We start from the raw sequence: 16,276 nt of genomic DNA on the forward strand, positions 1-16,276 counted from the left end.
TGAAGCAAATTCCAGATCAGTGTGTCGGGATTGAAAAACAAGCAGAAAGTCGCAGAGATGGCAACATGCCATAGTATCTCTAGGCATTTCCGGGCGGTAGTCACCAATCCAAACGTGTGCCAACAACCAACAATTGTTGATTCCAAATTATCCAGCATGCAATACTCTACGAATACAACTCGCAAAAAACATCAAAGCACATATAGTTTTAATAATTAACCAAGTTTGATAAAAAGACAGCAATAATCGACGCAAGAGATTCAGTCGTGTATCATAAAAACAACATGACGTATATTTCTAATCCATAGCTCAACTAATTTCCTGCTCTTCGCCGTGCTGCACCAACATGCTGTATACTTTTGCTGTCACTAGCACCTCGTACAAAAGCAAAATCAGCATGGATGATCTGACCCAACAGATCGCTCCCGTCTGCCTGTTCTACAGCAGCTTTAGCCTCTTGAAACTTTTGGTACTCAATTAACGCATACCCCTAATTGTAATGTTTAAAACAATAAACTACATGTAAGATTCGGCGGCCAATTGAAAATACAAGTTGAAAACGTGTCTAGATTCAAGTATGTAGCCCAGCCAGTAATGTGCAAGCATCAAAGGGTACCTTTACAAAACCAGTTCGACGATCTAGATTCAAATGCATGTTCTTGATAACACCATAGTCTGCAAACTTTTCTGATACATCCTCTTCGGTTGCTTCTTCATGAACATTTGTCACAAGAATGATCCAGCCCTCGACAGCTGATTATTCAATTGCGATTTTCAAATCAAGAAAATAGCGTATTAGTAAACAATGCTATAAATCGCCAAGATAATTGTATTGACTCGAGGTATATTAGAATATTACATTTCTGTGCCCGTCCCGAATTATCTGTATCAAGCGTTTCGAATCCGCCATGGTTAAAATCATGTCGATCATCTGCCGTGCATTAAAGGTGCAAGTACTGGTTTAGTAATATCACTAAACAAAGATCTGGCCATTTGATGCTACAAAAAAAGGCAAGCATCATTACAGAATAGCACCAACCTCTGCTATCCTTGAATCCACGGCCCTTGCGTTTGGATGCGCCGGCCTTGAGGCGAATGGTGGAATCTGGATAGTTTACATAATCCAGTTAGAACATGAGCAAAGACTGGGTTAAACAGCATTGGTTTTGAAGCAAGAGATGGTACACAATCTATGCTTTATATATTGTGTATGTCGGCAAGTTTACAAGACAAAATACAAATAACCAGAACTACTGGCCAAACTACAATCCTGTATGTGTCCTACCCTCATCAATGAGCATATCTTCTGCCTGGACGTCATCCAAGTCCACACTAATCTCAAAATTCGATGCTGCTCCAGTGTCTGCCATGATTATTCCCAAAATCAAGAGTTGCGGAGAAAGTTGCAAATTTGAATGTTATTTCTTGCCAGAAAATGAGCAGAAAATACAAGCTTGTACAAGCAGATTGACAGTTTTGAACACCATTTTAATTTCTATTGTATCGATGCTTAAATATCTTGTTTCTGTGCTCAGCTCTGGTTGGATTACAGCGATTGAATTCATTGTTCCAGCAATCAATTCAAGCCAAAACACGCTGACATTGGACACGGTTTGAATTGGTTTTAAAGCCCAACCATCATGTTGTTTGTATTCAACAACTGGGAGAATTGAATTATAGACTCGACAGATTGCAGGAATCAAGACTGAGCATAATAGAGTTTCAGCACGTGATTTATATTCTTGATCACGTGAATATTTACATTTTCAACTAGCCATTACAATTAGTGTTTTGAATATCGAACTCGACACATACTTTTCGCCACACTTTCAGAATCATGACCGTGAGTTCTCGACTGCTTGTGATACTATAACGACCGACTGTTGTCGTATTCAATTGCTTATACACATACAGAAAATCAAGCAATGGATGGATGCATGGAGACGGATGGATGTATAGAATTAGATGGATTTATGCATAGCTATGGTTTGGACTGGAACACTCCAATCTAGTTCAAGCTCAATGTATGCTGCTTGTCATGGCCATAGGAAAAGTGACTCTCGCTGACTTTAGCATGTTGTCAGACTCGACTACTTTACAAAGTTGTGCTGATCCAGTAGTCTTTTCAGCACTTGATTCGTCTCCATTCTCCAAACCTTCAACTTCTGTATCTGCGATAGTCGAGCAATGATTGGACCTGTGCCTTGATTTGCCTTCTTTGTCCTACCAACGGCTATGAAGATCTTGACTGACACTTTCATGTTTATAGCTTGCCGTTGATCTTCTCAACCCACTCGAGTCAAGCGAGCGCAGCCAGCACAAGCTCAAGAGACTCGTACAGAGCCCCAACTCTTACTTCATGGACGTCAAGTGCAGTGGTAAGCATCTGTTATTCCTGTTTAAATTTCAGTTTGATGCAATGGATCGACTTGCTTACATTATTTGCGATCTAATATTTGACTTTTCAGGCTGTCTTCAGATCACCACTGTCTTTAGTCACGCACAGACCGTTATTCTCTGCAGCGGATGCTCGAATGTTCTCTGCCAGCCCACCGGTGGAAAATCCCGTATTACTGGTAACGTTTAAATAGCTTTGGACTATGTTATATTTAGTTTGTAGCCGTCTATATACTTATTGGATCGATCCATCTTTATATGAATAGAGGGCTGCTCTTTCCGCAAGAAGTCGGGTTGAATCTTTTCAGCAGTTTTAGCCTCCCTGTAATAAAGTACGGGAATCGATACAAACTCTGCTATACTATCTTATATTTGATTGTCGACAATTCTTTAGGCTTCAGTTTAATTAAGATGTCTTTATTTGGAGAACTGGGTGGGAGTCTAGTATAAGCGTTTTGTTGGATGCAAGCATGCTAGTTTATTTGAGTTGTCTGATTTTATTTGGCTCTCGCCAATTGTTGATCGCTTAACCCGAGTCATGAATGTTTGAAGGCGGGTATAAATAGATTCAACAAGTGATACATGAATCAGATCTGACGACAGTTTGGTAAAAATAACAGATCTTGGTCAGATATTCAGACTTGAGCCAGTTGAACTTTCCCCTTGAAACAGAAAAATCATGGGCGACGATGTGTGGGCAACAGATGATAGCCATAATGACACTGGCTATGACAAAGATATGGCAGAGCGCAACTGGACTAGATTGCAAGATACTCATGGCATTGTAAGCATCTTTGGATTTATGCTGATGCATTTGAATGGCTATTAGGGTTTTTATTGATGTTCGCTCGACATTTGCGACATGAATTTCAGGTTGGTTATAAAGAAGGGATTATCGAAGGGAAAGAGACACATATCCAGGCAGGATTCGATCTAGGATACAAGGATGGATTCATGATGAGCCATGGAATGGGTCAACAGCAAGGAATACTAGCGTAAGCTGTTGATATTTGAAACAACTCGGACTAAAAGTATCCAAAGCTAACAACCATGGTGTAATATTCTTGAAATGATCTTGTTATGATGTGCAGTGCTGTACTGCAAATGTGCACAAAAGAGACGGAGCTTCAACGAACCATGTTTAAACTAATCCCTTCTGATGTAACCATGCAATCTCTAAACGAGCTTTATGCAGAATATCAATCCATGACAGCAGAGAAGATACTAACTGCCGACTACTATAAATCTGCTCAACTTGGTGCTCTTTCTACAATAGAACCAGATCAAATCACCCATCTTGGGCAGAAGCTTGTGTTCTTACTGGAACCCATTCTGCACGAACCCATTTTTGCAGCATTGCAGCTGTAAGATAAACTATCCTAACGATCAACTATTTTTGGCACTCCATCGCAATGATACACTCAACCTAATAAAATAATTACCACTTGTATTCAAGAAATGACATGGTGCAAGACTAGGTTTAAAGTGATTGGAATAATCATAGTATATGCAATTAAACTATCTCTGCCAAGCAAATCACACTCATCAGCAATTGAATCTCCTAGGAGACCCATTTGAAACTACATTGTGGGCACAGTCCACTCTGGAGACAACGGTATGGGCAAGTGTACATCTAGTGGAGTTTCAAGAATCGCAAAAAAGTGAGTTTCAAGAAACGATTCAAATCGCATACTTGGAGTAGATGTCAGCGAAACAATCTTGGAGACATCATCGTAAGAATGAGCACGAACAATAGGACCTTGACTGTGTGAGATGGGATTATTGGATCTTTGGCCTCTACTAGAGCTGAAATGTGCACGGTATGCATCCACCTGGTCATTTTCATCTGTAGTGTCCATTTGCGTGCCTGACAAGACATTTTGCATACTCTGATCTAATGTCATGACTGGTGAATGAGTGTTGGATTGAGACACAAAGTGGTGATTAGAAGCAGATCCAAGCGACTGCATATTTTGAACAGAATAGTTGTAAACGGTGTCTCCCTTGTCGAAAGTCGGTACGCGTTGTCCAGAATCAACAGTACTAGACTCGAGACAAGTTGGAATTCCCAATGCTGATCTAGTCTCTGTTCCTGAAACATCATTAATCAGACAAGGTGGAGTGTATGTCATACTTTTGGTGAGACGTTTGGCAATTTTCTTTAAAGTTTTAGGCTTCGACCTAGTGCACAACACTGTAGGAATGTCAAGCTTCTTTTCCCCAGCAACTGGAAGAGTAGCAGCAAACGACGTATTAGTCTATTCAGACATATTCACAGTAAAGTGAGACTATATTTATCTAATGGTAGAATACAACTCGTCTATATAGCAAAAAGCTCCCAACCGGCACACTAAAGCCATCTTTGGTCAGCATACCATTACCAGAATAACATACCTGTTGCTGATCAGGTTTTAGCATTTATAATCAATGCACTACTACGCAGTAAAAATAGTTTACTGTAAGATTTGAAGTAATGTCAAGCAAGTTTGTGCAATTCATTAAAAGTCGGATTTTGATGATAAATTCTCGTTATCGCTTTGGGCAATTTGCATGTCAGATCAATGATCAATACTATCAAGACATGCATATTAAACCCATCATACAATCACAACCTGGATCTACACTCTAATCAACAATCCAGTATATTACATTTTTAGGTAGATTTATTTGACTCGTTCAAATCAAAACCATCTATCGTCAATGTTATACTATTGTCTGCATGGGTTTACCAGCATTTCCCTATACATTTAAACCATTCAGTAAAAGTCGCACATGACACCATATCCAACATTGCATTACCTTTCGACCTGCAAGTCTCTTATCATCTTTTCGTGCTTTCGATTCAGACTTGACAGTCGCTAGCTTTGAAGGGTCTAAACTTGACGCGCCGCTTGGATTGGCCAATGCAGTTTTGGGTGTTTCTGCAGATAGGCTCAACGCTGTTGCTCCAGGTGTATGTGCACTTACAGGACCGTGACTGGGAGAAATTGTCGGTGCTGATACTCCAGCCATTGGCGTTGCAGTCTGTGGGGTTGTAGAAACAGTGGCCTTGCTGTCTCCTTTACGTTTCCGTTTCTTTGTTTCTTCTGCTTGTAAATATCCCGATGGTAAACGCTTGCGTCCTTGAATTGCATACTTGACAAGTAGTTTTTCATCTTTACTTTTGAGGCGAAATTCATTCTACAAATCCAGTGCATTACACAGATGTGCAATGTTCAGAATTAATCCTTCAATCTTTTCTAACATATTAAAATGACATTACGCTAAACCACAAGTATGTTACTTACAATAGCAAGCTCCTCCACACTCATCCCCTTTCTATCGTAAAATGCTTTCAAAAGTCCAATCTGTTTTGAAGGATCAATCGGCTGCCAGGGCTCAAACGGTTTCACTAATTTTTCTATAAACTAAATATTAGCATAGCTATAAAAAAAAGCATTTGACATTTAAATCAAGCTGTTAATCTTTCAACAAACTTGCCTTGCTGCGTTTCATCTGCTGCATTTTCTGCCGCTACAGCATCAATCAATGACCGCTTCAGTCTTACTCGAAGTGGTTTTTCAGCTTTGCGATTCCAAAGCTCAGCAGGAATCTACAACAAATTATATATAAGCTTGAGATCATACAAACAGTTTGAATCTAATCCTACTTGAAACTTACACTTGTAATATCAATCCCAAAATCCTTCAAACCAAGAAGATCAATACCCATATCTTGAAAAAAATTGCCACTGATGATCTGATCCTGAGACTCTTCAAACACAACATCATCATCCGCCGTCATATGATCGGCTGACCGACTCAGCTGTGCAAACGCTGTATCAAGCTTGCGTCTAATATCTGTAAGCTTTGTACCCAGACCCAGCACATCATTTTGAATGTATGTTTCAAGAAACACGTGGTTTTCAATTCCATTGGCATTGAGAGTGTGCAGTAAAATAACCTAATTAAAAAGTCCAGATAAAACCCAAAGTCAATACAAACCTCCCAAAATGCCGAGTAGAGCCCACAAACATACCTCAAGTGACAGAGAGCGACTATACTTGTCCATATATACACGAAGAGTTCTTCCAAGATTTGAAAAATAATGAAGTGCTACATCCGTAATTGAAGCCAGAGCACTCTCACAAACGCCTAAGTGCAATTTACCATCATCCGTATATCAATAAATCTACACAATCAGTCGACAAAGTAAATCCTTTGCACAATCTATCAAACTTACCGTCAAATCCGGCATGTGCAATAATTACAGAACACATTTTACGCAAGATAGCACGAGCAGTGTGTTGATTAATGGTAGCTGGAGGAAGATCTTCGCGTTTCCACAAAGGATGGTATGGATCTCTTGGAATAGATGCTGGTATAACCAATTCAAATGGTTGCGGAGGAGATTGTTTGGCTAGAATCTTATAAAATGTATCCTTGATATGCTGGAGCTCTAATATATTCTTGGTGATACTAGCATGTAGTATACTCTTTGGGTCGGACATAAACTCGGAATATTCTGACATGGTAGGCAGCGGAGCAGGTGGAATTTTTGATTGTGAGCTACAGCAATAGTATGGTTGGATTAATAAAATCAGTTGACAAATATATCAATAGCACTAGAATATGGCAAATGCTAAACACTCATACATTTCCTCTACAGAAGGGAAAAACATTGCCATGTCGCCATGTACATTTTTCGGATGTGCTTGAAGATGTGGAAATGAGGAATTCCAGTGTTGAAGTTCGGGTAAAAAAGATTGTTGAAAAATCCGTAACAGATCCTTGTCCTCTTCATTAGTCACATTGATATCTAAAAATATATTACAGTTATTGGTGTGCTTAGATTTCAGCTAAATAGTTTAGATACTGTACCTGCATGTTCCGGTGTTGTGCCTGTATATTCAGGTACTGCTAGTAAATGTTCATCTGTTGCAGACTCTTCAGCATTACCAGTATCGTTTGCCAAATTACATGTTTTGAAGCATGTGCCGTTTTCAAAAGCTGATCGGCGATCCTGATTCTGTTTACAATATGTGTTGAACCCATCTAAATAATTTTTCATATCCTGAGAGTTTCGCACATAAGCAAGACGATCGCCAAACGACAATTTGGCTTGATCCTCTCGCCAACTCTACATGAATTTAACGCAAAGTAACAATTTCACAATAAGTACAATAAAGACAATCAAATTGAACAAACTCATCATTGAATAATATTCTACCTACCAAGTACTTTGTGCGATGGGTCAAAGTAGCCTTTTTCCACTTTTTGGTTTGCATCCATGGATCATCAGTAGGATCTTCCTGTTGCCCTTGATGGCTTTGAATGTCAGCCAGATCTACTAAAGGCTGGACAGCATCCTTCATTGTCACATCGTTTGTCGGTAGCATATCTGCAGAAGCCGTAATACCTCCATATTCTGTAGAAACTCGCTGTGCTTCTGTGATATTTCCAACAGCAGCGATGGAATCTTCCGGAATGGGGTTAATAGCATTTATACTTTTCACATCTTTTTTAATTTCAAGATCTATAAAATTTAAATTCACAAACACACATTTAAAGAATATAAGCTTTCCAAAGTCTAAAACAGGTGATCCTATAACGCAAAAACAATTTTAATTGGTACCTTCATCGCTATCACTATCTCCAGAGTTTTTGATGGTGATTTCGGGAACTTTTTTGAGTAAATCTGTTGATCTTCTTTTCATAGCCGTAGCGTGACGCCGATAAATACTGTCCTATAATGGTTAAAGCACATAGTGGGCTGTCAGCATTTCAGCCTGTGTTTTTGATAAAAATTCGACCGCAGTAATAAATATATACTTGCAGGAATTGTGTTATAAGTCATGCAATTAGTCCATATCAAATACAAGTCGTTTGCAAAATCCTCTTTAGAGTTATATTGCAAGGCTTTTAGTTTTTTCGACATCTATTAGCAAACAATATTGGTCTGTCAGTACATACTAAAGTCTAGTGACTGTAATCAGATTACGTACTGTGCCAAGATCCATAGGACACTTGATGACTACAAAGCAATGCATTAGTACAATTCATCATAATCAAAGCAAAAACCCTCAGTATCGGCATTAAATTGAGCAAACCAAAAAACATTCACTTACTATCAAAGTAATTCGGAGCTTCGCGTTTTTGGACAGGCTTTAGAAAAGGAAGTGAGTGCTCCTAAAACAAAAAATCAATACATAACGCCGATTAATCTCAGACACCAGAATCCGTCAAAATAGAGCTAAAAGTAAGCATGACTAAACAGACCGTATAGTTTTTCAATTCGGTCAAAACATTTTCCAAGTGCTCGTACAGCTGCTCTTGTCCCTGACGATCATCATTTGCCTAGATAATCACCTTTAGTCAATACTGCTATAGCAAATGAAAAACTGATATATTTAATCAAAATCTATTTACCCATTTGGATTTGCTAGGACGAACATCAGCTAAAAGCTTGCGCAAATCTTTCAACTGCTGCATATCGGCCTTTTCATGGATAATTTGAAACAAATGCTATGGTAGATTTATATAAAAGCAAGGTAAGAGATGTGCCTATCTAAGTAAAAAGTCGTTGCAATCAATGCACCAACAATGATATATAGGCACAAATATTAAAAATATGTTATATACATGTCATGACAAAATGAAAGTCCAACCTTCAAACTGGCATGTATGTCATTGGCTTCATTGGTTTCCTATAAATGATAAACATTAGTTACATGGTTAGAAGTCAGCCAAGCTAAGCATCATCCAGATAAACCTGAGCAGTCTTGTATGGTCCTACTTCAAGTTTTAGTGATGCGTCCGTTTCATCAGCCTGTTAATTTAAAAAAATGGGTTAAAAATTAGATCCCATTCCCATATCCAACACGCCGGATATTCGAATGCAGATATGAAAAGCAATCATTTGAATTTGACTCACATCGTGGATAGCACTACATTTAAGCAGTTCTGCATCATATTCAAGTGAATAATACATGTCATCTATAGGTATGAGGTCAGCAACGTCGTTTGTATCTTGGTCAGATAAACTCCTGTTCAAATCTGTATGCGCAAAAGTATCTTTGATGTCTTGAGTCAAATTTCTACAAGCATCCATTTTTGATCCCATTGAAACTACAGAACTGTCTTCAATAACCCCAGCTTTGCTGTTAGTTTCTGGTGCCGTACAAGTCGTGTCTGATGCTGTAGCAAGCGCAGTTGTTACAGATGTACCATATAAAGACGGAAGTAGTTGCTCAAAAAGCATTGTTCTGATTCGAAATACAATAATCATTTGTTGTGACATGGATCCGGTCAATACTTGTGCAGGATCTTCATCTTCATCGCAAAAAAATCCCAAAGCTACGTATACACAGATATACAAAGTATTAATATAACAGTAAAATACAGATGTAAATGAATAAATGGTTTGAAATCAAAACTTGGGTGCATATAAAACAGTGAGAGTGCCAGTTGGATCTAACCACCCAAATCAAGATTTGGAAATCCTACAACTCATTTCAGATAATGGGAAAAGTAAAGAATGCACAGTTATGTCGAGGATGGCAATAAAATGCAAAAGATGGAGAATCATAGATGGTCAAAGTGCATACAAGAAATTGTTTTTGCATATATACGTGCAACAACAGATTCTCGAGTAGTTTAGTGAAAACGTTGGTAAACCCAAGTCAAATCAAAAAAAGCAAACCTTTAAATTCAGGCTGTTCAAAGCAACTCAGTGGATCTCTCACTAATGCAGTCCATATAGTGTGGTTTCTTGCTGCCAGTTCAAAGACAGCACCTTCTTCTTTAGTGAGGTAAAGTCCCCATCGCTTGTTGATAAGTAGCTGCTGGGCAATATCAAAGTAGTCGTTCTTTGAATCATTAAAAGCAAAATCAAAAGAAGGGTTTTTATGTATCATTCAAAACACTGCAGTTGAAGACAATAGACTTCAGATAGTATTGGCACTAATGCTGTTTGGCTTCAAGTTCAACTCTTCAATTTCAGACCGCAAAAACAATCCTGTTCTCGGGTCTGAACTGTATTTTATACCGACTGTTCGCATAAAATAGTGGTTACTCTCTATCTTGTGGACTCGCTGGAAATCCTCATCTCAGCTCATGCCACCAAAAAAAACCGGAAAGGCCAAACCTCAGAAACAGAATGGTATGTCGGCATCTTGAAACAGTAGCTTATCCTGCTTGATGCAATTCATACGTTTTGCTATAAAGTTCAATCTGGCTTTGGCTCTTTTGTGATTTTCAACCCGCTGCTTGAAACTTAACACTTGATGCACTATGTATATAAAACTAGAGGATTCTGGTGATGTCGCTGTAAAAGGTGGGAAACTGAAGGCTGCCAATTCGATCAAGGTTTGTTTATATTAGATCTCAATTATTTGAGCAACTCTAATGGAAAATTAAAGCATCTTGTGAACTGATGGATATTGTGATGTTTAATCTTTATTCAATAGGTTCGCCATATTCTATGTGAAAAGCATTCCAAAGTAAGTTAAAAGTGTATTTTTATACCTTGCAAGCTTTATACATTCGAGTAAAATCAGTAAATAGACGCTCATTCAAATCCATTTCAGATTATGGAGGCATTAGAGCTTTTGAAAAGTGGACAGCGCTTTGATAAAGTAGCTGAGCAGTATTCCGAGGATAAGGCCAAGGCTGGCGGATCTCTAGGTTGGATGACTCGTGGTTCCATGGTGGGCGTATTCCAGGTAAACAGTTATTTTCAAGAGCAATATTTGATTGTTGTATCACTACAGCAAAATACCCTATCCCATTCATCTATCGCCATATTCATGTAAAATGGAACTTGTATTTATCTTGCAGTGATTGCTTCAGAATATACAATGGCTAAATATGTATTGTACCCTACTATAAATTGGCATTTTCAATTCAATCGACACAACGTCCATCATACAAAATCAGATTATAGTTTTGAATCTGCTCTATCTCTTTTTTTGGAATTCATATGTTGTACGATTGCTGTATTCATTCATTGAAATCCAGATATTGGGGTTGACTGTTTTCTACAACTCTGTACAAACGCATTTCTGCTGTACCCTAATATCAGATACACCTGCGCTCTAGTTTAATAGAACAAATACTGTGCATCTCAGGAATACAACAGTTGTTTCTATGCTGATGGCTCGATATTTGGTTTGAACGAAAGAGTTGGAGATTGAACAGATATGGGATGCACTGGAACTGTAATGTAAATATGGCTTTGGAAACTTGTTGGTTGTATTGTTTCATTTACGTGAATTCAGCTGTAAAATAGTCCAGTATCAATTGCTCAAATTGTAAAAGTATATTTTCAAACCTTTGTTGATTACAAACTAACAATGTCGTTTCTACTATAGGATGCTGCATTCTTATTAGTTCCAAGCACGCCAGACAAACCAATCTATACAAATCCTCCAGGTGAGTCTTTTGTGTTGACAAAATAAACCCGATAATGATGTTTTGTACAATATGATATTCCTGTTTTGTAATTGTGGATCGGAACCAAGTCAGGACTGACGCACCCTGATGTTTTTTGATATTCAACAGTTAAATCAAACTTTGGCTATCATATCATTATGGTGGAAGATCGTAAATGAATTATGGTTTCGACTTTTTTATTGGCTGGAAATTAGCTTTCTTGGTATCTATAATTTTCGCAATGCAGTAAGCCTAAAGAAAATGAATTGTATATTAATACTGGCGCTTTTTTAAATCCAAATTACATTGGGTAAAACTAGCATAGATGCCTTTAAAGCAATAGTATAATGCATGCCCAAACTTACGCCTCGTCTGCAAACGTATCGGAACTAATACGATTGACTCCATACCCTAGAGGCTTTGGATTGTATTTTGATGCACCGATTGTCATCATTGCTGCCAGCACGGAATAAAATTTCAAATCAATAGAATATTAGTTTGATGATAAAGTGACAATACTTTAATGCGCTGATGACTTACCTTCACGATACTGTTCGATACTAATGTATCCACGACCAGTGATATCAAATATTTTGTATAATGCAACAATATTGGCTCGAGTAAACAAAACATGGTTTTGATTGCGTGCCTAGATAAGTTTATAAAACATTGTACTTTAGTCCTGATTGCCTTGTGAATAAGCTTGCAATAGTAATGCACAAAACTCGGAGAATTTGGTATTTTATGATAAACATCTATCAAAACTTACTCTTGCCACACGCATTGCTTCGAGTTTTCGTATCATAAACTCTTGAGGGTTGACTAGAAAAGATATAAAGTAGTGTTTGTTTAGCAATTGAGAGTTGGATTAAAACACCATTTAGTCGTATATCTTTCATTTTAATGGCAGGATAAACATTGAAACCTATAAACTTTAGTAAATACAAATTATAATTTAATATACAAGTCCGTTCTACCTGGTTTTTCTATCAACAATGAAGTAGTGAGCTGCTGGACGATTTCTAGGATACGATGTTTTTCGAGATACTGGCGCGCCTCATCGGTGTACTTGTTGGTTAGAGGTGTTGTAGGATGGACTAATGGCTGAGAATGATGTTGGACAGGACTAGAAGAATGTGAATGAATAGTTTCTAAAGATGAATCGACTTTCATATTTTCAAGTATAGAGTGATATCAAGACAATGAGTAGCAGTGTTGAATTTAAACGTGAAAGTTGAATTTCAAGGATAAACTTTGGTGGACGAGAATAAGACAAAACAAGTCTTGAATTAGCTTGATATAATCGCATATAATAAGTCAATATGTAAATCAATCCAATCTGAACAAATAACCAACGCAGTGTAATGTAGGACCAGCACACAAGTACAATTTCAAGCTCGATATTGGCTGCTTCGGCAATTTTATCGAGTTTAGCCCACTTGCAAACATCCACCAAAACTACAATGGCCAGTGCTCAGATTCGTATTGGAAGCTACCTTCTTCTGGAAACCATTGGAGTTGGCACTTTTGGAAAAGTCAAGCGTAAGAATACAGATGGTTTTTGTCTTGAGTAAAGTTGAATTGCATTGACAAGTGTAGTCAATGCAATAAAATACTGCTACACTCGGATATTTGCTTATATCCGTTGGCTGTTTCTATCATCAATTGGATTCATTCAACCGTACTGTATTGAAACTATTGTATAACTCTGCAATAAATGGCTATTCTCGTTTCATGGTAGATTATTGTATCCGTTTCTAACTATTTAATCTTGTCTGCATGTGCTATTTTTTCATTCATGGTCATTGACCAGTTGCTTTTCATTCACAAACTGGCCACAAGGTTGCAATGAAAATTGTCAATAGGCGTAAAATTGCCAATCTGGATATGGCCACTCGTCTTAAGCGAGAGGTTCAGTATCTAAAGTTGTTGCGTCATCCACATATTATAAAACTGTAAGTTTAACTGGAAACTTGTACGTGTTGGTACTAATACAAATATTTAACCCTTCGACTCTTGTATCGACTATCGAGCTTTACCCTTGGCAGATACTTATCCCATTGAATTTTCAATATTTCTAGATATGAAGTAATAACAACCCCAACAGACATTATTCTTGTCATGGAGTATGCAGGTGGTGAGCTATTCAACTATATTGTGGAAAAGGGAAAGGTGAATTTTTGTTTCATGATATTCAATTTTTGATAAGCTTGTGATACCATTGACTTTCTCAAAAACAAGAGCATAATCTTACAAATGATATATTTGTATATTCTTTAGATGCCAGAATCTGATTCACGGCGACTATTTCAGCAAATGATTTGTGCTTTGGAGCATTGTCACAAACACAAGATTGTTCATCGGTATGTGCGATTGTGGACTATATTATCTAGTAAACTCATGCTACTCAGCATAACTAGTTGACCGCTAACTCTAGTTTTCAATTTGTGTAGTGATCTTAAGCCAGAAAATGTTCTTATGGATGAGTACGGGAATATAAAGATTGCAGATTTTGGCTTGTCAAACTTTATGAATGACGGCGACTTTTTAAAAACCAGCTGTGGTATGTTTGACCGAGTAGTGATGCTGGATCAAATTCTACACGTGGATGAGTATTATTTACATATTTGAACAATTCTAGGATCACCAAACTATGCCGCACCAGAAGTTATTTCTGGAAAACTCTATGCTGGACCTGAAATTGACATTTGGAGCTGCGGTGTAATACTTTACGTTATGGTTTGCGGAAGACTTCCATTTGACGACGAGCATATTCCAAATCTTTTCAAGAAAATCAATGGTATGCTCAATATACTGTTGTAGATTTTCAGAATGTGGTATGGCTTTGTCATTGGGATGTTTGGGTTAATTAAGACTTGTGTTTAGGAGGAATTTTTATACTGCCGCCATTTTTAAGCCCCGCTGTTAGGGAGCTTGTGTCTGCCATGCTTGTCGTTGACCCACTAAAGCGTATCACGATACCTGAGATACGGTAGGTTTATAAATGCTGATAGTGCCTAAAACTATTGCAGTATGAAGTTTCTAAATTTAAAGTACTTTTATCTTATTTTGGAGAATAGACGCACTGACTGGTTTAACACAGATTTGCCAGAATATCTTCAACTTCGTCCTGAAATTCCTCAAGAAGAACTCTCATACTTGGACGAGACAGTGGTGGAATATCTCATCAAGGTACTATTACTATTCCCGTATTGTGTTCTTTTCAAAACTATGAGCAATAGCATTTTCCAACTAATATATTATTAGAAAATGACTTTTAGCAGAGAAACCATTCACCATGCACTTGAAGAACCTGGTAATAATCAGATAAAGGTGGCATATCAACTTGTAGTGGATCAGCGGCGCATGGTTGCAAATGGTAAGTTTCATCACCAATCGGCATACATGAGGTTAAAATGGTTTAAATATCTGAATGAGTTTTTACTGCACAATAGACACGGTCTCTTTGAATGATAATGTGAAAGGGTTTCTTTCTTCCTCGCCACCAGCTTGGAACTTGCCAGTATCGCGGGTTAGTAATAGTATATGCCACATCAAGTAAATTGATGTGCAACTTTTTGCAGCTTTTAAAATCACAGCCAGACTTACCTATCTATAGAGTAGACCATATTATTCTTCATCTAGTGAAAATGGCCCAACAAGCCCTCTTTCCAATTTGAGAAGCACGTCAGGCGCAGTTTCTAAACCCGAAACTATCAACACTTTAAACCACAAGTCATCTATTCAAATTTTGGGTGCTACTCTTCCAAAACCTGAACTTTCCAAAGATATTGAAGGGACACAACGCGGAAAGACTCGCTCTCGGTGGCATTATGGAATTCGTTCAAAAAGCGATCCATTGGACATCATGTTGGAAATCTATCGAGCACTTGGAAGTGCTGGAATGGTCAGCTAGACTTTGAGATGCTTTCTATAATTACAGACCATTTAAAACTAAAACTATGATGGCTGTGTTTTTAATCAGAGATGGAAGACAATGGACCCTTTCAAGATCAGATGCATCCATAGGACTTCTCGAGGCAAAGAGGTATTTGGCAGTTGTTGAATCAAGTGGAGATTAATCATTTTAGAATCTAACACCAAAGCTCATGGTTTCAGGTGAAAATGGACATCCAGTTACTTCGAATTGAAAACAGCAGCTATTTGGTGGATTTTAAAAATGTTGCATTGAATCTTGAATTTGTAGCAGATTCTGTCGAGGAAAATGCCCATCAGTGCAGTACTGTATTTCCATTTTTTGATGCCTGCACTAGATTGATTACTGAACTTGCAATATCCTCGTAATGACTGGCAATGGCTACACTAGCTCACTGCGATCCTAATTGAATTTATCGTTTTATTTGAGATGGTTTTATACTGAAATGGACCAATGCGACTCAGCATGAAAAATACACATGCACACAATCTGATGCAATGATATACAGGATTAGAGCTGGCATGCAAACGTT

General features: G+C 37.9%; 9 protein-coding genes across 9 annotated transcripts; 4 read left to right on the plus strand and 5 right to left on the minus strand.

The window, feature by feature from the left end:
* Window positions 1-313: 313 nt before the first annotated feature.
* On the minus strand, window positions 314-754 carry BATDEDRAFT_13131 (uncharacterized protein; the record flags this gene model as incomplete). The annotated part of the gene is made up of 2 exons (XM_006680573.1): window positions 314-490; window positions 617-754. Coding segments are annotated over 2 exons (315 nt in total), but the record flags the coding sequence as incomplete, so codon positions are not given.
* Window positions 755-1,837: 1,083 nt separating this feature from the next.
* On the plus strand, window positions 1,838-2,695 carry BATDEDRAFT_30472 (uncharacterized protein; the record flags this gene model as incomplete). The annotated part of the gene is made up of 4 exons (XM_006680695.1): window positions 1,838-1,843; window positions 2,270-2,378; window positions 2,469-2,576; window positions 2,664-2,695. 4 exons carry the CDS (start codon window positions 1,838-1,840, stop codon window positions 2,693-2,695), a joined length of 255 nt encoding a protein of 84 aa, XP_006680758.1.
* Window positions 2,696-3,076: 381 nt separating this feature from the next.
* BATDEDRAFT_26670 (uncharacterized protein) lies at window positions 3,077-3,765 on the plus strand (the record flags this gene model as incomplete). The annotated part of the gene is made up of 3 exons (XM_006680668.1): window positions 3,077-3,181; window positions 3,271-3,392; window positions 3,489-3,765. The coding sequence occupies 3 exons, from the start codon at window positions 3,077-3,079 to the stop codon at window positions 3,763-3,765; spliced, it is 504 nt and encodes a 167-aa protein (XP_006680731.1).
* Window positions 3,766-3,977: 212 nt separating this feature from the next.
* Window positions 3,978-4,815, minus strand: BATDEDRAFT_90542 (uncharacterized protein; the record flags this gene model as incomplete). The annotated part of the gene is made up of 2 exons (XM_006680896.1): window positions 3,978-4,655; window positions 4,792-4,815. The coding sequence occupies 2 exons, from the start codon at window positions 4,813-4,815 to the stop codon at window positions 3,978-3,980; spliced, it is 702 nt and encodes a 233-aa protein (XP_006680959.1).
* Window positions 4,816-5,100: 285 nt separating this feature from the next.
* Window positions 5,101-5,986, minus strand: BATDEDRAFT_35705 (uncharacterized protein; the record flags this gene model as incomplete). The annotated part of the gene is made up of 4 exons (XM_006680731.1): window positions 5,878-5,986; window positions 5,685-5,797; window positions 5,197-5,577; window positions 5,101-5,136 (listed from the first exon to the last, which is right to left on the minus strand). Exons 2-4 carry the CDS (start codon window positions 5,706-5,708, stop codon window positions 5,101-5,103), a joined length of 441 nt encoding a protein of 146 aa, XP_006680794.1. The 5' UTR covers window positions 5,709-5,797; window positions 5,878-5,986.
* Window positions 5,987-8,151: 2,165 nt separating this feature from the next.
* BATDEDRAFT_13157 (uncharacterized protein) lies at window positions 8,152-8,558 on the minus strand (the record flags this gene model as incomplete). The annotated part of the gene is made up of 3 exons (XM_006680576.1): window positions 8,152-8,313; window positions 8,381-8,409; window positions 8,504-8,558. Coding segments are annotated over 3 exons (246 nt in total), but the record flags the coding sequence as incomplete, so codon positions are not given.
* A 1,932-nt stretch (window positions 8,559-10,490) lies between these two features.
* BATDEDRAFT_30473 (uncharacterized protein) lies at window positions 10,491-11,986 on the plus strand (the record flags this gene model as incomplete). Its single annotated transcript, XM_006680696.1, has 6 exons — window positions 10,491-10,536; window positions 10,684-10,742; window positions 10,844-10,876; window positions 10,964-11,098; window positions 11,747-11,807; window positions 11,937-11,986. 6 exons carry the CDS (start codon window positions 10,491-10,493, stop codon window positions 11,984-11,986), a joined length of 384 nt encoding a protein of 127 aa, XP_006680759.1.
* Window positions 11,987-12,034: 48 nt separating this feature from the next.
* On the minus strand, window positions 12,035-12,980 carry BATDEDRAFT_90541 (uncharacterized protein; the record flags this gene model as incomplete). Its single annotated transcript, XM_006680897.1, has 5 exons — window positions 12,035-12,059; window positions 12,173-12,263; window positions 12,348-12,456; window positions 12,577-12,629; window positions 12,785-12,980. The coding sequence occupies 5 exons, from the start codon at window positions 12,978-12,980 to the stop codon at window positions 12,035-12,037; spliced, it is 474 nt and encodes a 157-aa protein (XP_006680960.1).
* A 290-nt stretch (window positions 12,981-13,270) lies between these two features.
* BATDEDRAFT_13121 (uncharacterized protein) lies at window positions 13,271-15,074 on the plus strand (the record flags this gene model as incomplete). Its single annotated transcript, XM_006680572.1, has 8 exons — window positions 13,271-13,349; window positions 13,621-13,762; window positions 13,889-13,979; window positions 14,088-14,170; window positions 14,261-14,370; window positions 14,449-14,607; window positions 14,694-14,799; window positions 14,888-15,074. The coding sequence occupies 8 exons, from the start codon at window positions 13,271-13,273 to the stop codon at window positions 15,072-15,074; spliced, it is 957 nt and encodes a 318-aa protein (XP_006680635.1).
* Window positions 15,075-16,276: the final 1,202 nt, after the last annotated feature.

Source organism: Batrachochytrium dendrobatidis, assembly GCF_000203795.2.
Source record: "Batrachochytrium dendrobatidis JAM81 unplaced genomic scaffold BATDEscaffold_10, whole genome shotgun sequence".
NCBI lineage: Eukaryota > Fungi > Chytridiomycota > Chytridiomycetes > Rhizophydiales > Batrachochytrium > Batrachochytrium dendrobatidis.